Source organism: Aulonocara stuartgranti, assembly GCF_965226115.1.
Source record: "Aulonocara stuartgranti genome assembly, chromosome: 20".
Taxonomy (NCBI): domain Eukaryota; kingdom Metazoa; phylum Chordata; class Actinopteri; order Cichliformes; family Cichlidae; genus Aulonocara; species Aulonocara stuartgranti.
Window position 1 is genome coordinate 24,312,984 of NC_138956.1, and position 21,504 is coordinate 24,334,487.

The 21,504-nt window shown below is 41.1% G+C and overlaps 1 protein-coding gene across 8 annotated transcripts in view; it reads right to left on the minus strand.

The window, feature by feature from the left end:
- iqsec1a (IQ motif and Sec7 domain ArfGEF 1a) overlaps positions 1-21,504 on the minus strand; it is a 97,430-nt gene that overhangs the window by 11,524 nt on the left and 64,402 nt on the right. For 6 of the 8 annotated variants that reach the window (XM_082518086.1, XM_082518093.1, XM_082518087.1 and 3 more), the window contains 5 exons: positions 3,515-3,794; positions 2,014-3,290; positions 1,211-1,372; positions 749-871; positions 183-349 (listed from right to left, as the gene is read on the minus strand). In XM_082518086.1, coding sequence (XP_082374212.1) covers positions 183-349; positions 749-871; positions 1,211-1,372; positions 2,014-3,290; positions 3,515-3,794 — 2,009 coding nt within the window. Of the gene's footprint in view, positions 1-182; positions 350-748; positions 872-1,210; positions 1,373-2,013; positions 3,291-3,514; positions 3,795-4,255; positions 4,650-10,845; positions 11,216-21,504 lie in introns of those variants that run through there. The other 2 variants (XM_082518091.1, XM_082518088.1) reach the window with 2 other exon arrangements.

A 21,504-nucleotide genomic window follows, 5' to 3' on the forward strand; every position in this document is an offset into this window, starting at 1 on the left:
AGGATAGTGAGAGAAGATATTAATAAAGCAAAGAGGATTCAAATTGTAAGGGTTGGTCACCTACTCTGCTCCTCTGTAGTGAAAGGTTTAATTTATTTTTGAAGCTGAATTTCACTTATTGCCCCGTTAAGGTCTATATATAATGCCTTCACATGTATTTCATAATAACAGTTTTCTGTTACCTCTTAAGTTCTTGATAAAGTCCTCCAGCTTCATCTTCCTCTCTGGCTTGACGTTGGGGCTGTACATGTCGGTGTTGAGGAGGATGATTGCAAAAGCTAGGATGAAGATGGTGTCAGGGTTCCTAAACTGCCGCACTACTGTTGGGTTACAGATGCAGTAGCGCTGGCTAAAAATAGAAAACGGGAGCATTAAGTAATGTTAAGGAAGAGCAAAACTCAGACTCTAAACTCGATGCAAGCGAGTCAGAGTGAGGAAATGTTTTCAACACTGCCTGAAGAAAACAGAAGTAAATGGGTTCTCTTTATGAACCAATAATTATGCAGATGACACAGCTGTGAGGAAGACCGATGATGTTTATTAAAATGCTTTCAGTATTATGAACACTAATGCTAATGTTTTACTGCACTTGACTACATGAAATACACAGGGGTCGTTAAGAATCAGCTCGGTTTAATGATCATAGTAAATAAATCCATTTTCAGTAGGAGGATTGGGTCACTAAACTTTCTCAAAAATAAAAAAAAAAGTTTATATTGCAGTTTTTTATACGGCATAAAACCCCAACCTGAAAGCCTCAATGAGCCGCTCCACCTTCTGTGCTTCACCCTGGACGCGGATGTGGTTCTGAAATTTCCTCAGGGCTTCGTCGAGCTCCATGCCCTGGAAGTCCATTTCGTCTACCACACAGCTGGTACGTGAGGAGAGGGATGAAGAGAAAAAAGGCAAATACATCAAAACACAGACTGCCACAGTTTTTGTGCTCATCCTCATTCACTGGTAGCTCAACAGGGATGGTTTGGCCCAGATTCTATCATGGAGGATATGTCAGTGAATTCTTGTCATATTGGTGCCATAAGTCACTCTCATAGACTGTGGGATCTTCGTTGAGTAAATCCTCTGAGCAATTGCTTAACTGTTTTCATATGTTCCACACTCCTTTTTAAAAAAACAAAACTAAGTATGCTTTGGATTATGTTGCTGTCAGTAATAACAATATTTTTTTGATCATTCCTGTGGCGATACTTACTCCAAGACATCTCTGTTGAACTGCTTCTGTCGATTGCCAAGAAATTCTCCAATCATCTGCCTGCTTAGCCCCTTTCTCTGCAGCAGGAAGTGAGCCACTCCGACTGGCGTGTCAGGGATGAATCCTCTCTCAGTAAGATACTGAATGCCCTTTTCTGGCTTCCTGAAAAATTCAACATGTCCCCAGATGGTTTGTTTTTAATTCCTGGACAGATGCTGGCACATTTTTAAACTGGGAAGAAGAATATGCTGCTGCTTAATCTTGTTCTTAGAAAATCCATCTATATTACTGTTATTACCCAAAATTTTGACACAGGCCTAAAAACAAAACACACACACACTTCAAACCTCTCATCTTATTGTCATGTAGTTACGTCAGATAAAATCTAAGTAATACAGATGAGTGAAAGGCTTTCATTAAGAAAGAAATATATCTCTGGAAATATTAAAGCAGTGATGGTGCAATTTAGTTTTATCAGTTTTACTAAGCAAACAATAGAACTGCTGTTTGTCAAACACAAATAGAGGTATTACAGTTTGTACTTTTCAATATGAGTTTCATTATGTTGAGTGGGTTTATTATTTTTTTCTATTCCATTTTTCTTTTAAAAATAGTTTTATTAATTCCTAATAAAATTAATTTTTTAATGATTTTTTTAACTTAAAAAACAAACAAAACAAAACTATAAAAGGATCAAAATTTATGAAGTTCAGAAGAAACATCAGTGATGGCAGCAACATGCGTTTTTAGCCTTCACTATAAACGCAGGTCAAGCATGTGCTCCAGCAGAGCAGAGTACCTACTTGTTGAAGAGATTCAGGCCGATGCGGTAGTGTCGCTTCCGGATAACATCATTGCTGAATATGGGCGAATCCCAGCTATTGCGAGTCTCTTTGTGGTAGGTCTGCTTACTTAGGGTCTGCTCTCGCAGGCTGTCTCTTGATGAGGACTCAGAGCTGCAGTTAATGGTGTCATTTGAGTTTGATGTGCTATTGATGCTGTCATTGTCCCCATCTGAGAAATCGGACTCTGACTTGCTCTGTCTGTTAGCTGAGCCGTTGATAGCCAAGTGGCTTTCTAACTGTCTGTGGCGGTGGCGAAGAGGCGCGTCGTCGTCACGGGAGGGAGCTCGTGGTGGGGGCCCGTGGGAAATGTGTTTGGGGCTTGCTTGGGACGATGTTACAATGTGGCCGTGAGGTTCATACACAGGTGGCCGTTTGACAGTGCTCCGCTCTGACCGGTCGCTGAGCTCTGCGGAGCTATCGCTAGGAGGTTCTATGGTCAACAGAGGAAGATGGTCCATTCTAAGACGCTGCTCTTGGCACTCTAGAGAAGGAGTGCTGCGGCAGCTTGTGTCTGTGTCACGACCCTCATCTTTGGGGTCAATAGGCCAGTATTCTTGAGAGGAGTTAACTGACCGCAACCGTAAGTCTGATTCTGTGCTGGAGGGCTGGTCCCCTGACCTGGACAAGGCAATAGAAGGGGACATGTCCTCCTCATCGATGAACAGAGTAACATCGCTATAAGACGCCATCGTTTCATCGCGCATCCGTCCAGCTGCCCTATGGTGGGACTTCACCTGATACTGCACATCCCCCTGTCTCTCGGAGCAGCCGATAGCCTCTGGGTCAGGACCCTCATCCCCCTGAAGGCTGCGACAGTTCAGAGCATCATCTATCGACTCAGCCAGAGACTTGACTTGTCTTGAAAAGGCGTCCTCCAGCTCTGTGATGGCATCTGTAAGGTCACCCTGAGGTGGAGGGTGTGCCATGTTGGCCTGCTGGTGAACCTCTATATCTCCGCATTCTGACTGCACCATGGACAGCGGGGTGCCGTCCTCCGTCATGGACACCTGCCTCCCCTCAAAGTATGAGCTGTGGACTTTTTCGGGGCCCTCAAATGAGAGCTGCATCCTCATGTTAGAAAGTACAATGCGTCTGGACATACGGTTCTCTGACATAGAACTCCTGAGACGTTCAAAGTTCTTGTTCATCTGATACTGGCGGAACGCCGTCTGAATGGTTCGAGCTGCATGTCGAGTTATGAATCGTCCACCATATTTGCGCTCTAGCATCTCCACCTAACAAAAACACAAGTAAATTAACTGTAAGACTCATGGGTTACTTAATTGGTTTTCTTAGCTGCAGATGGTCTATAAAGTCATCATCGTGGATGTCCTGTTAGAAGCTAACAAAGTGTTCTTTACACAGCTAGCTTTCTGACAAGAAAAGATTCAAAATATATGATTTTTTAAAAACAGATATCATGTGACTCTTTGAATTTCTGTCAAAAACAGTCTTTTACCTGTTTATCCTGGAGGTCAGCAGAGAGCTCATAGCTCTCAGAGAGCGATCGGGACCGCTTGATGGCCTCCTCCTCAGCCTGCTTACGGAGGATGGACTGTGAGTGCTGGAGCTTGGGTCGTCGGGGCCTCTGAGGCCCAGGCTGGACCCCGTGGCTGTAAAGTGGGCTGTCAAATCGGTCGGGGCTGATGGCTGAGCCGTGGGTCACGGGACCCTGGCCATAGCTGGCTCCCCCATCCAAGGAAGGGCCACTATCACTGGGCCGTGCATCCCCTTCCACACTACAAAGACAGGAAAGAGATGGATGGATGATTAGAGACGGTAGAAGGAAAGAAAAATCTCTGAGGCAGTACTGGATTTAAATATTATCAGGTTAGTTCAATCCCAAAATGCCTTAACAAAGAGTAGCTTAAGTTAAATATCCATTATATACAATTAAGTATGGTATTAGAAATATGGTATTGCACAATAGCATGGGTGTGAATGAATATAGCCTTTTCTGGGGCATGCGATCCTGACATACTGCATAAACCACACTTAATTAAATTCAAAGCTGTCTGATGCTAATAGATTTCGCAGAAGAAATTACTAGTGTGTCATAGTTTTTGCTGTACCACATTTAGGAGACACAAAAGACACGTAACCGCTCCTAAAATAAAATACATTTGCAGTAACACAGTCCTTGTGCAATTGCTTCCTTTACAAATACTGAGAAAGGAACAAAAAACAAGCGATTACTCACTCACTCTTACATTCTACCACACTAGAGGTCTGCCTCTTACGAAGAGACCGTCTATTTTCAATAAAATGCCAACTCTTCCTCCATATCTTGTCCACCATTCTTTCTGTCAAATGAAGTCCAGAGTACACAGAATCCTCCAGGAAATCCAGGTTTATGTCAGCTCAGGGGCCAATCAGTGGCCCAAGAGAATTACATCATATTCGCAGTAGCGACGACACTCTGTTCCAATTCTCGTTACAAAGTCCAGTTTGGAGAAGAGTGAGTAAATATAACTTCAGTGATCCCTCAGTCAAAAAACAGAAATGCCTTTCAGAGGTGCCGACCCGCTCTGTAACTATCATCACACCAACTAACATTTCTTCCCTTCTCCTCTGATACGATTAATGCACAGTTCACTGTCAGCCTAATGTGTTTGAACTGTGACTTGACACACCCATGCAGCGTACACATCTACTTCCTTTATTGGACTGCCTGAAATCAACATTCGGCAACAGCCTGTCAAACACAGCAAAGAGCACAAGCGAAAAAGTGGAACTGAATTTGGTTCAGGAGTTCAGATGGCAAATGTACTGTAATATAAGTGTAAACTCTTTTTGTGACTTCCGAGCAACCCCGCTCAGCACGAGGATTTTATGGTTAATAAAAGACAGCGAGGCTCAGATGTAATATCTGCCTCAGCTGAGTTTATACTTGTCATTTAGGAAATTTGAACTGGATTTACAACCCACAGCATGTCTTTTGATGTCCCTAGATTTGTGATTAACAGAGAAAGTGCAACAGAAATTGAAAATGTTTTCAAAATTGCAATAACTACACTTGCAAGGCTTAAGGCAAGTCATTATTAGTGATTAACATATGAGTCATGGATGTTTGCAAAGGCTTCAGGCAGCTTAGTTTTCAGATCAACACAAATGCTTTGGAGAATAACGCCCCCCTCCAAAAAAGCACTACTGCTTTTCAACTAAAGATTTTAGAGTGAAATATTAAAACAGATTGCACTTGGCTGCCAAACCATCATTAATAATTTTTAGGAAAAGCACAATCCCAAAAATACTCAGCCTAATTCCACAAACTAAGATGGCATTTGGATGCAAGTGGAAAGAACACACTCATAGAACACTTTCATAACTACACCCATAGGCATGCAGACACTGCCAAGATAACCTCTTGAATTTCAAACTAAGTATCACAATGAGGAAGAAAGGGGATTTAAGTGACTTTGAACGTGGGATGGTTGTTGGTGCCGAACAGGCTGGTCTGAGTATTTCATAAAATGTTGATCTACCGGGATTTTCAACCATCTTTATGATTTACAGAGAACTGAAAAGGAAAAACTATCCAGCAAGGGTCAGACTGCTTCAAGCTGACAGGAGGGGGAAAGTAACTAAAATTTTTACTTATTACAACCAAGTTACGTAGAAGAGCATCTCTGAACAACTTAGACAACAAACCTTGAAGCAGATGGGCTACAGCACCAGATGACCACACTGGTATTACTCTTGTCAGCCAACTCTCCTGTCAGGAGACTGAGGTTACAATTTGCATGACCTCACCAAAAGTAGAAAAGAGATGGGTGGAAAAATTGTGCCTGGTTTGAGGGTCATTCAGACGGTAGGGGTGTTAACACCATGAAAGCATGGATCCATTCTTTCTTGTATCAATGGTTCACACTGGTATTTCACAGGGGATATTTCTTAACTGAGCATTGTTAAATCACCACAGCTTACCAAACTAATGGGCTGATCACGCCCATCCCTTTATGACCACAGTGTACCCATCTTTGATGGCTGCTTAATGTGTCACGTCACAAAGCTCAAATCATCTCAAGCTGGTTTCTTAAACATAACAATGAGTTTACTGTACTCAAATGGCCTCCATCGTCACTAAATCTTAAACCAATAGAGCATATTTGAGATGTGGTGGAACAGGAGATCCACTTCATGGTTTTGCAGCTCACAATTCTGCAGCAACTGTGTGGTGTTAACACGTCAATAAGGACCAAAATCTCTGAGGGTGTCTCCAGCACTTCGCTGTATCTGTGGCACAAATATTTAAGGCATTTCTGAAGGCAAAAGGAGCTTCAAACAAGTATTAGCAAGATGTATCTAGTAAAATGGCCAGTAAACTTATGAGGGAGTGGAGGTGAGCCATTCAAGGTCAGCCAAACCCACAGTCAGACAGTGAAACGTCAAGCTAAGTAAATGCTTACCAACTCCCCTCAGGGTAGAAAATACACATAGTGTTTTAGTATGGACCAGTGCACAGCAACAGAGCCAGACTTGCCCTTTACATAGCTGGAACAACGCTAGTACCTAGCAAAACACATTCAAGATCATACTTCATTGCATAATCACAGCTGGGATAAAAGTTCCCAACCATCTGTCAAAGCTGTCATCCCTGGAGTTAAAAATTACACTGTGTGTGCTGTCACTGTGTGCTTGCAGGTGGCAGTCATTGTTTTTTTATTTCTTCATTTGAGATAAATGAAGAATTAACGTTATGATGACACAAGGGATTTGGACATTAGTCAGGAGGAGTGGGCATTTAACAAATGTGACATTTCTCTGACATAGACTTTGTTAGTTCATTTGGCTTCATTTTTCTTTTAATACCAAAATGATGGTTTGTAATCAAAGTCTACAAACATTTTTAGCCAAACCAGCACCAATGTCCATTTTTGGGTCGGTGGCTCAACTCATTTTAATTTTTGCGTTGCTTGCAATGACATTTTGTACACACAGTGAGTTTAATGACTTTACTGATCCTCCTAATTTTCATCTAGCACCATTATCAGGTCAACTTTGCGTATCTTATCTGCTTCATTAGACCCCGTAGATGTTATTTAAGCTTAGCACTGTTAATGTGAAAATGTTAGAATGTTAATCTCAGTATTTACCTGCTAACGGTAACCTGACAGAGCTCTTAGGATGACTAAAGTATTGCTATCATTATGTAATGCAGTTTAAATATTTTTTTCTTTTGTACCAATTTGTTGGGAATAATTGCCTTTTCATTGTTTTGCTTAATTGCTTCTGTAATTATTTATGAACCAAAATAAATTTCAATTTATGCTAATAAGATGGTAAAATGAATTGAGTTTAATTGAAATCATTGAAAACACAAAATGCATGCCACCGTTAATAATTACAGCAGTGCACATCTAAAAAGAAAAATAATAATTATATTAATTTAAAAACATATTAAGGCAAAAGTTAAAACTCTAACTGTAATAATTTTCCCCGGGTGAGACCTGTGAGCCAGCTTCTTTACTACATTTTGTTAATAACTACTCTGCTTTTTACCAGCCTAGCATCCAAAGAGTGTTTGAGTGAAAGCAAATGGAAGAAAGAGAGAGAGAATAAGTACTGCTGTGCAGTCAGTGAAAACTCTACAGAGCGAGGTCAGCTGCCAGTGATGGAGGGAAAAAGCTGGGAATAAGAAGAGAGTGCATCATTTTAAGATCTGCACTGATATTTTAAGCTTAAATGGCTGGTGGAAAAGGGAAAAAGAGCGGGAGAACTATTACAGAGTCAGATATTAATTATTCGGTGGACACAAGTGGCTCCAAATGACTTTGAAATGAATGTTTTATACATGTTTTGGACTTTAATATGTGAGCATTGTGGAACCCAATGTTGAGTGGTGGGGGAAGCAGTGATGTCATGCCACACCACTTCCTGATAGTGACTGTACAAGCCTTGAAATATGATCTCACAATATTAGCCCCGACTGTCCCTCCGTCTGGCTCTTTATCCACCAGGAGCCCCCCCCTCCATGAGCTCTGATGTAGGCATGGATAAGCATGTCAGCACGGCTGGCAGTGATTTTCAGCCACAGGATCCAGGGATTTGGAGGGGTGGTGGGGGGAGAATCGACAATCTCTCTTTCCTCCAAACACATCCTGAACAAACAGGCCGAGGCCCCTGCCCAGGCCTCAACCCGTACCATCAGTCGGACCTGAGGGAGAAACATTCCTCCATCCCGGAAAAGAGGAGTCACATCTACAGGAGTTCTGGGAATAGCAGAAGGCTAATGAAGTACAGGCTGGAGTTAGAAAGGAAGAGACTGCTGCAGTGTGTAACTAGCGCAACTTCCAAGCAACGTCACAGAGAAGTTTACCACTCTAAAACATAACTCAGTTGTAAACACTAAAGCGATACACACATAGAAAAAATATTTCTACTAGCATTGCATTCAAGGCCTCACTTTTGCCATTTTTCCAACTTTAAAAACATGTAAGTAATGTAGTGAGATTTCATTGAAACCAAGCAAGCTCATGGGGGAGTTTCTTAAAGTGTTAGCATGTGCAGAGAAAAGACTCATGTATGTTTGAAAACATTGTTGCTGGGGAACAATCTAGACATTGTTATATATTAAATGACAGTACCTGTAAAGTTACAGAGGAAGGTCAAATCTGATTTAAAAAAAGTTACTTTTCTTCTGTAGCTTCTTTGTAGGACCTTACCATTTATAGAAATATATTTCTTTATGTGTGTATCTGAACAGAGGCTGTGAAGTGACCCTTCTAATAAAACGAAACAGCGCTTCCATACCGCACCGCACACCCCACATGCAGTGACAGCATGCGCTCCAAGCACAACAAAAGCAGATGTTTTTCCCTCTTTTGAAAGCAACTCAGAGAGCTCATAAATACAGATGCACACACCAGATCTCACTGCACACAGATGTGATGGAATAAACTTTTCAGGTAAAAGGTCTCGCAGACCACACAGAGGCATAATGATGAAGCCCAGCATTAAAAGCTCGAATTGCCAGAAAACACTATATGTCATTTCAGTACCAATAATTGGACTAATGAATTACTTTTTTAGCTGCTCTAAACACACACACACACACACACACACACACACACACGCAAGTTGGGAATTTACAGTTGGACAAAGCTACGAGCTGGAACGCTGCTCTGGCCAGCAGACTGACAGTAATGCTCCTGACAGTTTGCAGCAGACAGTATATAGTCAACTGGAGTCTCATAAGCCTCGTGGCTGTCAACTACTGTAAGTTGTATCATTCAGAATGAGAGTTTTAGGATCTGACTGTCTTTATATATTTCAGACTGCCATTTGGCATCTAATGTTATCAGAACCAAGGGTATTAAATAGCTATACCCGAGAAAACACACTGCAAAAACTCAAAATCTTACCAAGTATATTTGTCTTATTTCTAGTCAAAATTATCTCATTACACTTAAAATAAGACACAATCAGCTACAGGGCAACATTTCAGTAAGCTAAAGGAACTTGTTTCAAGACAGTGAATCTTGAAACTAGAGAAAAACTAGAGATTTTTCACTTGTTCCACTGGCAGATTTTTTCACTTATTTTAAGCTAAAATATCTTGTATTAAGTGAAAAAATCTGCCAGTGGAACAAATGAAAAATCTCTAGTTTTTCTCTAGTTTCAAGATTCACTGTCTTGAAACAAGTTCCTTTAGCTTACTGAAATGTTGCCCTGTAGCTGATTGTGTCTTATTTTAAGTGTAATGAGATAATTTTGACTAGAAATAAGACAAATATACTTGGTAAGATTTTGAGTTTTTGCAGTGCAAGCACATTTTTCCTTTGTTTTGAAAACTACAACCATAGCCAATTGAGGATAATTAGCAACAGTAAAATTCCTATTAATACCGGAAAAGCAGCTTTTCATTTCTCTGCCAAGGAGAGAGCTGAGGCAGAGCCTTTTGATAACTAAGCTGAATTGGGTATTGCCTTGGTGGAGGACAATCTTCAAGTTCCTCTCTATTTGCATCAAGCTTGCTGATTACAGGTATGCAATCATTCATCAGGTGCCACTTAATGTCCACACAATAATGAAAAAAAAGTATACAGTAGCAAACTGAAACATATGCCACTGCCAGTATGATGAGTAATTTGATGGTTTGTACATGCCACTGAATGACTTGTTGCTTAAGGAAATCTAAAGTCAATATTACTCTCACGCAGTAACTAACAGTCCTGGTTCTGTCTGATCATCCATCCTCCCCCCTCATGTCAAGATTCAGCAACAACAAAAACAACAACAACTGAGCCACTGTCATTATCTTTCAGTGATGAATCATTAAGCTGTCCTCCAGCACTACGCTCAGCACCTGCCCTTGAAGACAGAGCTATGAAAGAGCACACAGCCGTGGCCAAGTAAGTGGGAGGGCCACGACACACCACAGGAATGCCCTTCAACGGAGCGGAGGGGGAACAATCCAACTCAGATGGATTCTGTACAGTAAGACTAAACATTATGATAGCACAGGCATACAATGACGCACAGAGAGGGCATGATCTGTTTTTAATTAGAATGGAGTCAGAGCTGGAAATGCAGACAACACTTTAAAAGTCAGTCATTTAAAGTGCAAAGCTTTACATTACTGCCGTCATTATAAGAGGATCGTGTGAAATCATAAATGGAGTCCTGGAACACGGTGAATGATTCAAACTCATAGCAGCTCTCTTCCTCTCCAGTGTTTATTAAACACAGGCTTATGAGGGTTAGCAGCCAGGTGTATCCTCATTCAATGACAACACACACACTCACACATTAAATCAAGCACAGTGTACACTCTCCTATTACTCTTACCAGCTATTCAGCTCCAGCTCCAGCAGTGACTGGGTCTTCTCTGAATTACACTGCAAACACCACATGCTGGCCAGCACTTGTAAGAAGATGTACTCCAAACATTAGCAGATCTCCCACCAGTCCCCAGTGCTCCCTAAAAGGCTCCTCTAAAAGACAGACACAACTCAAAACTGCCATCTGCTACAGCTTGTAGATCTCTGCCACTTACAGACGTTTTCATTTCGTTGCCTTGTGATAGCAGTTTCCTATAGATGGTAGGCGTGCATGGTCAGTACTAAGTGGCAGTCTGCAATCTTTGACAGTCAAATGGAGCCCTTTCTTTTTCTCTTTCTTCCTCTCTGTCGTCAGTGCGCGGGGCTGGTAGGAGTATAAGGGGGGTGGAGGCTATGAGACAGGGGAGTGTGAGTTTCTGCCAGGGCCCGAGCGGTATGGAAGAGGGCGGGGTGCTGGGAAGGGGGTGTGAAAGTGTGGAGGCTTTGTAGCTGGGCAGGAAGAGAGAGAGATGGAGATGAAACACTTATCATGCAAGAAAGGGACACACATGACCAGAGAGGAGGCGACGTGGAAAAGAAAGTCATGTTTTTCAGGCACGCTATCAAAGTGTAAAGACATGAAAAGGAGAGACAGAGAGTGACAGCTGGGAATAAAAGATAAACCAATGCACTAAAAAAAAAAAAAAAAAAAAGCCAGGAGGGAGGGTAAGAGAGTGGCAGCTGAGTTAAGTGCATATAGGTATAGTAGAAAAATAGGAGTGAGATGGAACAGAGAGAAATGGGTAAACAATAAAGTATGAGGAGAAAAAAAAAAGAGAGTGGTTGAAGGAAACAGGGTTTGGAGTGTTTGAATGTCAGGATCTTTTGTTAGCTCTTTTTACACAAAAGGAAAAGGACTGACTTGGTAGCGACTGCAAATAAAAGAGAGCGCCTCTATTAATAGAGCCTTTCAGGGCTGAGCAGTGACTGTTAAGATGTGCACTAAGAAAAGGGCTACAGATTCGGTGTCTTTCGCTGCAGAAAATCACAACAGATACACAATAGAAGCTGTGTATCTTTATGTCTTCAATTTTCACTCGCCTTGTAACAAACACTTCTTCATGGATAGTGTTACACACTGCATGAAATTCCCCTCGTACTGCACCATCAGCGCAAACCTCACCAAGCCCCAAACACACAAACTGTGATGGTGTCTTGTCTCTGGACTTCACAGTGTTGTTGAGACAGGGCAGAGACTAATCACCCCTCTGAGAAAAGGGGGTTGGAGTAAACTGCCCCCAAGCCAAAGGTATTTTCTATCTAATGACAACAGGCACAGGAAACGGAGGAGAATGACTCCCACATGGAGCCAGTTTACAGGGACACCAATCATCCACAGAGGCGTCCACACCAGTCTGTAAAAGAGAGGGATCCTGAATTCTTCTAATTACAGACTTGAACCCCTAAAATGATCACCTTGTCCGAACTGTTTTCATCTGAGGCTTCAAATGAAAGATGCAGAATGAGAGACAAAAGCATAAGAAAGGGTTACTTAAGGAGAAAAAGCAAGTGTATCTCAACATGTGTCATGGATCACAGCAGGGGAGACTTACTTGCAACGTGTGACTCAGTTACAATGAGTATGTGTAGAAAGGCAAGCAGACAGACAGTAACCGGCCAACTGGTCTATTTCAGTTTGAGACCTTGACCCGTACTGTGGCGGCTACAGCTGCTAATGCCTTATGGAGCTGCAAGATAGTTGACTCAACTTACAGAACTCACCTATCACGCAAACACACCATAAACAAAAATGGGAACAAAAGCAATTTAAGACCTCCCTGTAATAAATCTGACATCCTCATTACTGAATCATTTTGTCACACTTCACCCAAGACACAAACACAGATGCAGGCATTTAGTTTGGAAATATGTGCATGATTTTAGATATTTGCCCCAGCAGATGCTTTGTTTTCTCTTCCCCCCACAGTGGACCACAGGGAGCCGCTAACTAGAGTTTATTTGTTTTTGACTGCGATATGAAGTAATATTGTGGTCTCATTTTGAAGGCGAGCGCACGATGCGTATCAACCTCAAGTATATTATGACTGTTTCATCATGGGGCACAGGGGTAACGTCAGTTTAGGCATCAAGGAGGGTTATGCTGAAATGATCTAATTAGAGGTATTCCAGGTAAAACTGGGCTGTAAAAGTTTTCACAAACCTAGCTGTCCTGTGTAATGTTCCCTGTCTGCCTGCCTCCACGTCTCTCTCCTCCTCTAGTGTTACAACCCAGTCTAGTCGTCCCGTCTGGTGAAGGCCCACTCCATCTCCCGAGCCCTGGCTGCACAACGCTTTACTCCAAAATGATGTCATTGAGAATTCCAAGCAGAGGCCCACTCTCCGCTCATAAAACTGTATTTCTCCAACTCAATACATATGGTCTCTCTGCATTTCAGCTCCTACTCTATCACTCTCCTCCAAATCCAAACCCTCCCTTTGTTTCCTTCCCTTTCTTGTCTCAGAGTAAAAAGAAAGCTAACTGCAGAAAACAGGGGACCAGTCCCAACAGGCCCCAAGCGGTCAACATACCTACAGCTTTATCAAATGCTTCCCACAGATGTAGTACCCGAGTATCAGGCAAAGAAAAAACACGGACTTTCCAACTGCAAAGAGAATGAAAAAAGGCAGAGCAGAAGAAAAGAAAGCAAAAGAAACGACAGGGGGGGAAAGTGATATCTTCCTGGAAACTTGGTCACAAGTTTGGCAGACGGTGCTCTGTCTACATGACATCATGCATCGTTACTCATTATCTGCTTTTGCTGGATGCTGAGCGACTGAGACCTGCGCTAAGAAACGGAAAATAAAATGAAAACTCAGCCTTCGCCTGGTCTGGAAACAATTAGAACAGGCTGATGTCATAGTTTGATACAACAGCATACTAAATGAGATGTAGTGGCCTGGGATAGTTTTGTGAACACAGAGAACTTTGTATAGGGGGCAAAAAAACAAACAAAAAACAAAACAAAAAACACATCATTCCTCTGTAAATTCTCAGGAACAAAGAATTTCTGTGCATAAGGAGGGACTGGCAGCAGATGTTTAAATAGAGCTGAAATAGAAGTAATTAAAGGATATGCAGAATCTGTTCATCACATCCTGGCAGCAAAGCTGGAGCAGATGTGTTGCCTGTGGGATCCTATGGGAATGATCAAAGATCATCAGTGGCAAGTGATGTCTGTGAGGCTTTTCTTTTTCCCTGTTTGCATATTGTTGCAGTAATGCATCCAGATGCAAACAAAAACTGAAGGTTTTGGGAGAGATGACTTTTTAATTTACCATATCCTTTCCTCTAACTATAAGTACATTGTGAGATTCTTTTGAACTCTTACTGAAAATTGTCTGGCGACAGGCTGACCAGTAGCAAGAGTAAACAAAATCCTGGTGAAAAAGCAGGCTTGCTTCATTATTCTTCGAAGCTTTAGTGGGACATTTTTCAAAAATATTCACTTCCTTGTTTATTTACATGAGAATATTCATACCACTTTACCTTAGATTATCATTAAGGATGGATGCAGGGAGGAACAGTTAGCTAGGAGGTCACGATGCACAGCCAAATAAATGCTCCAACAGATTGCTTAGCCTTAATCCACGAACAACTGAATGAATGCACGAGTTTAAATATGTAAAAAATGAAGCAGTGCAGGCAGGTAATTTTTAAAGCATGAGCCAGAAGTTTAGGATCCATTTGTGCTGCATGCAGTTTTATGCTACGCTCCTGCCTATAGCATCACATGTGGGCAAAGATGATAGTGGTTTCAAAAAAAATATTTCAACAGTGGCTTTTTCCAAAAATGCACTGATCTAAATTACAAATGTGCCAGCATGCTGAGAACAATTTAATGACTTTGGGCCTGCTCGTACAAGGAAAGAAGGTCTAAGGTTTACTTCTTCTTGGTTAGAGTTTTTCTTTGGTCTCTTTGTGTTTGTGTGGGTGTCCTCTGGTTTCTTCTTACATTTTAAAGACATGCAGGTCAGGTGGAGTCTCTAGCTTTGAAATATGAATGGAGGAAACTTGTGATCAGCAGTCGGGCACAGGTCACAAGACGACACTGATAACCAAAACAAATCTTTACTATATAAAACCAGCCACATGCTTTTGTACTCTTTTTTGTGTCTGCACTAGAATAAAATCGCAAAAAAAAAAAAAGAAAAAAGAACTACACTAACACATCACTTCAAAATAATCTTGTCTGCTTGAAGATGCCCTCTCCCTCTCAGTTAAAATATAAATAGAGGTGGTGTCTTTTGTGCTGTAACCATTATTAGAAGCAGGCCCCCTTTGTCCAGTAACAATATTTCCCCTTTCAGCTCACTCCATTACCAGATACTGTATTTCTCCAAAGCTCTTAACGTTAGCTCCACCCATCAGGGACACATACTACAGCACAGTTCTCCCCTGCTAAAAATAGACCCATGTGAGGTGACACGCTCTGGTAAACACTCCGAGTGAGACAAAGCTTTGAAGAACAAGAGAAAGAATACACATCAGGAGAATGGCCATTGAATGCCCTGCTGATATCATCTCATTATCTGTTTCTTTGTAGTGCATTGATGTGCAGCGTTTTTTAGTGACACCGTGAAATCTTGAGGTCAACTGGAAAACAGAGTGGTACTCAGAGCAGCCATGACTGTAAATGTGACATAAGCCACAGCGGGTATAAATACTCATGGCGGTCGTGATGACCGCAGGAGCACAGCACTGCCACCAGAACAATAAAACAGACCCGACAGAGGCTTTGCAATGATTGGACCCAGTCCACAATGGGCTCTCAGAGTGACATCGCCACCCACTGGTTAGATATGATACTATATGTTCCCTTAAAGATGCACATTAGGTCTGGGGGCAGATATGCGGTTGATGATGTTAGTCAGGACAACTGGGGTCAGACATGTTTGTCACAGCTGCATATCAGGAGGGTGGTGGGTTATTCAAAGGCACCGGGATGTAACGAACCAGGTTTTTCGGGTGGGGAGGGGTTTGTGCAATAATCTATTTGAGGCAGCAGCAGAGTCCCCACCTGTCTCAAGTCACACAGTCTGCGGTTTAAATGCATTACAGGTCAGGAAAGATGAGTTTGTGGCATGCTGCAAGACCCCACAGCGAAGATGTCTTATATATGTAACCTATATCTTATATAGACTTAAATATATTCAAAGCTTTTTCCCTTTCTTTGAATCACATTTTAAGAATGTATAAAGTTGTCCAGTACAGTGTAAGCAACTTAGGCTTAACTGATTGGCTAAACATCTTCAACAAATATCAGAAAATATTTCTAATATCGTTTCCAACCTTCCTAAAACATCCATCTTTCTAACAGCACCATGCTGGCCAATCAGTCTTCAAACAGACTCCTGATTTATTGCCAAACACTATCAAAATCACGTCCTGGTGCTACACAGATTCCAGAAATGATTCTGTGGAGCCATCTATCAATATTATCTTAGATTTTTTTTTAAATAGATAAATATATATATAATATAATCCATCATTTGACATAAACCAAACGTGTTCCTAAAATAACTACTTGTGCATGCACTTTTGAGCATACATGTGTATCTCTCAGTGCAATCATTTTGGAGCCATGAGCTAAGTCACATCATTGAACTGGGTAAATTGACTTCAAGGCTTACAATGATAATAATTGCTGTTTCAATCAGATTCCATTCATTGCCGACAGCAACAGAGATCTGATTAAATAGCTGATGATCTTGAACACGTTGTGTTGCTCAATCATTCCAATCTCTCACAAGATTTCATTAGCAGTCAAGCAAGAAATGATGTTGTGGCTTAGAGGTGATTGTAGTATAATTAAGTGTCTAGTGAAGACACATGCTAATTGCATGGAAGGTTTTGAATCAGAGTCTCTTTTCAAATGTACGATTCAGCATCAATAAAGAAAAACTGTTTATTTAAAATCGTCTACATAAGTTGCTTATTTTATGCAGAAGATGATTGAGATTGAAGAGATACAGATACAGTGAGGAGATGCAGATTGAAATCTCTGCATTCCTATAAAACTCAGACTGCTTACATTCCACAAAAAATTCACCTCTCCGCGCACAGCTGTCTAATAGCTTTACCAGAGCTTGCCTCACTTTGTTTTCCAACAGCCCTGAACTCCCCAGTCAAGACTCCAGTTTCTTGCCATGCTTTGCTGCCCTTCACAAAAGCAAAGCAAACTGCGCCTCCATGGCACCCGAAGCCCACAGCATAAACACTACGACTAAGCCTCGAGGTGCCCTGAGGAGCTCCTTCCCACTCGGCCATATACACTGGCACAAGCCATTGTTTGCATTGGCACATCATGTAAAGGCGGCTTCTCTCATGTCTGCTTCTTTACGCCTTTCAGATTCTGCTCCACTTGGAAGTGAAAGCGTAAAATGTATTTCATTTTAATGCCCCTCATTAGGCTGACAGGGAAGGAATCATTCAAGAAACCCAATGTTATTTCAGGAGAAAAAAAGAAAACCGGAGAACTGAATACAGATGTGGGGAAATGAAGGCAGCTAAGAGTATCTACACTGTATCTAGTGTGCAAATACTGTGAATAAGCTTCAATCAAGTCATGCCACAGAGGAGCTCTTACTCGAAAGATTAATGCACTTTCAAGCTTAGCTCCATTCTAATCAACCTAACCACAGCACTGACAAGAGAAATTAAGCAAAACAATAAAAAAAAAAAAAAAAAAAACAGATCAAACAACAAGAAATATTTGTTAATGCCCTGGGGAAAAATATCTAAATGTATTTGCTAGTACAAGTTCACTGAGTGCAAACGTCTTGCATTGATCGTTTTAGTCTCTAAGAGGCAGGAGGTTTGAGCAGTACTGAAAGGATTGCTGTATCAGGATCCCAGCTGTCAAAGGAAATCCTGACTGTTAACTTTTTCCTTTTTCCCCTTTTTTCAAAAACTTTGCACATCTAAGCAGAAACACCAAATCAGCCACAGAATTAACATGAGAAAACTCAAGATTGGTTTACATGTTATGAGAGCTTTTCCCTGCCGTAATGAAAACTTAATCAGTCGTATTTAAATATTAATTAAAAGCCACAGCTGAAAGCACCTCAACAATGGGAGCAGAATTAAAAAAGAAATAATTCATGATCCCCACATGTCCTCTTTATAGATTCGTAGAGACACACATGTCAAAGTTTTCATAACCCTCTTGACAATGAGCCTAAGGTTCAAAAGTTATAAAAGTTGAAAAATGACTAAGTGGCCATGATTCTTTTTTTCACCCCCCCAGAGCCACAGACAACCAGGAAGCAATCAATCACAGAACAAGAGCGCAGAGATAACGCATCCTCGATCTACGTTCCTTTTCCTCACAAACGTAAAAAGGAAGCTGAGAAAACCTTTTGTGCAGGTCACGAGAGTGCTGAGAAATGGATTCATGTTGACATATTCCACAGTGGAACAAGATATCCTGAATGTGCAAGTTCCATTCATACCACATTTCCACAAGACCCGGTGGGTGCATGTCAGCAGATCTTATGCTTCTACATATACTCCATTCAGGCAGTCTGGCTGGGACACGAGGCCCGGCTTTTACAGAGCGATAGAGATTTTTTGAGAGGAGCAGTTATGCAGCACCGTGTTTATTGTTTCATTTCTCTAAATGCCTCCTGTAACCTCCGCTTGAGATGGTGCCAAAGCATTTTACAAGAAAAGGAGGTCACACATGGGCGCAAGCTATGGATTAAATTTGCCATCTCAGTGACAAACTACCTGACACTGACAGTGGTTAATGGTGTTTGGGTTCCATTTAATTTGCACACAATCAAAGCATATTTGACAGCTACGAACTCACATTGGAAGTCAATAACAACCAGTCCTTTAGGAGTAAGATACAGAAGAGACAGCCAGCCGTGTCGTGCATGACCACAATGCTTGGAACAGACAAATTCCCGTCATTTTAAAGGAAAAGGTTTATTTTAAAACAAAATTGTAAATTTGTCTGCTACCTGTCCTTGGAGGCTGGATTTTTAGTCCATAAAGCTTTCAGTCTTATGGACTCAAAATATGTCTCTATAGGCTTCAGGATACATCGATCTGTAACCCGTCGATTACTTATTAGAAGCCCCTGGTTGGTTTTCTGAGCCCACAGGACAAAACGCTAAAGTTTAATGGAGTTGGCTCTTTTTATCAAATATGACAATAATGTCAAGACACGTCAGCTCGTCAGCATTAGAAATAAAGATACCAGATGTTTTTGTTTTGTTTTTTTAACCTTGAGTCATTCTTTTTTCCATGATGCATGTTTCCAAGATAAACAGGTTTGTACACGGGGGTAGAAATATAAGAAGGCAGAAAGGATGTTTCTCTATTTCAAGTTCTTTTTGGAATCCTTCTTTTTTTCCTTGAGAACTCAAGGGTGTAACTAGAAGACTGAAGTGTCTCGACATGCTGGTTTGGTGTTCTTTTTATTGAATAAAGAACAGACTAATTCTGTCAGACAAATTTTAATCAGCTGAACTTCCTTATAGCCTCCAGGGTCAATAACAAGCAGGAGGCTGTATCAGTGGAAAGTAATTCTCACACCCACATGGATCTGTGATTGACATAAAAATCAACATGGTCCAGAGGAGAATGTTTTCTCTTTTGGTGGAGTTCATTTCCCTTTTTTTTTTTAAATTTAAAAAAAATAATAATAATAATAAAAAATACTGGCCTGGCAGAACTTTGGCCAATATATGGGAAAAAAAATGAATATTTAGGCTACAGCAAAGAGAAGCAGACAGAATTTTGCACGTGTAAAACTGACAAACTTATTTCCAGGTCTGGAGTCACGTGTCTATGTCACACTCAGGGTAATAAAACACATCATACAGAAGCTTTTATGACAAGTTAGGTCATGTTGGTGTATTAAATTTGATAATTTTCTACAATTCCAGTAACTGGAGTGACTGTTGATTCAGATTCATTTGGTAGACTTCAAGGATAAAGTGCTTTGTTGAAACTTTGAGCACAGTTTAGGTAACTACACAGAAATGCAGACACTGTGACGGCTTTCATTATACTGAAGGGAACTGTCAATATCAGCTTTCGGTGTACTTTGTCATTCCTGCTGTTCAACAAATCCACTGTGTAAAATAAGGTCAACCCCCTCACTTAAACTTTGAGTAAACTGTTCAGCCTACTACAACAATCCTGCAGTAACAGCTGAGAGGAGCCATTCCAGAGGGAGGGACATAACATCCTCAAACCAGCCATGATAACAGGATGAGATACTTCTATAATCTGTTTACGTGTTTGGAGCAGAGCACTTACAGCTCAGTCTTAATGCTTTGAGTTCCACAGGAGGGCCACTGTGAGTGTGACGGGTCATATTGTTGTCGGCTAAACCTTTTGTTCAAGTACATAAACATCTGGCCAACATAAGGTAAATTCTTCCACATGATGCGTTTCTGCTTCATGTTAAAAAAGGAAGAAGAAGAAATGCTTTGTTTTCATATTTTAATGGTTTCCCATGTGGACAAGAATAATGAATAGCATTTTTAGAAAAGCCAGTTCACCATTTTTTGAAATTGGCATGCATTCGATGATGAAACACCAAGAAATTCTGTGTACTAAAAAGCCATTGAGATTCATAGCAGCTGTACCATGCCTAATTGTCCCAGAAGGGAATTTTGAATTTTATCTGCTATACAATAAGTCAGCGGCATCCTGTGAGGGGACAGAATGATAACAATACATGTGATGTGAAAGCATGTAAACACAGGGCAGGGATATAAATGGACTGAGGGAAGACTGAGAGGAAGGTTTGAGTTGCGTGCGATGTAGGGAAAATGCAAAGTCTGCATACACGGAGTACAGTGCAGCTCTGTTTTGTATAAGACTGAGGGAGGGACACGCAGTGTCACGGTCAATGCATCTAATAGGTTCTAATGATGTCCTCACCAAAGCATCCATTCTGTTAAGAGGACTAACGAGAAGATGTGTGAGTGGACAAAGCACACAGGCCCCTCGCAAACACATGGAAAAAAACAGAACGGCAGCCGCCTATAGGTTGAAAATACATCAACAGGATGTGCCTTATGAAGGAGACAATCAGCAGGAATGTGCTGAGACTCAGCCTGGTGAGAAAAAGTCTTCACTGGTAAAAAGGTGGAAATCAGAAAGATGGCAAACAGATGGCAAATCCTTTTTTTTTTAAAAATGTATCACGAATCTTAAAGAGGTTGAATTTGCACTTTGTAAATAAGACACCAAGTAAGAAGAGAGTAAAGCGCATTAGAGTACAGCCAAACTACAGTGCAGCAGCTACAGCTCTATTTCATATAATCTCCATACATATAGAGCTTAAATGTCTGCATAAATGAATTATTACAGTTCAGTTTCATACAGCCCGATATTATATCTGCACATACCAGTAGCTTGTTTTAACAGAACAATCGTCTGTGATACACCCCCCCCCAAAAGCAAACAAACAAACAATTCTCACAAATAGATTTTCAATCGTTTAAATATTTTTTAAACAAATTTGTTAGTAATTCATGATTGATCGTGCATGCAAACCAGCCTGACACGCTGCTGGACAGCTGGACAATATGTAAACAGCTTGAACCTGCACTTCACATCCAGATATACCGCACTCACACGCACCTGCAGACCAGAGCCCACCTA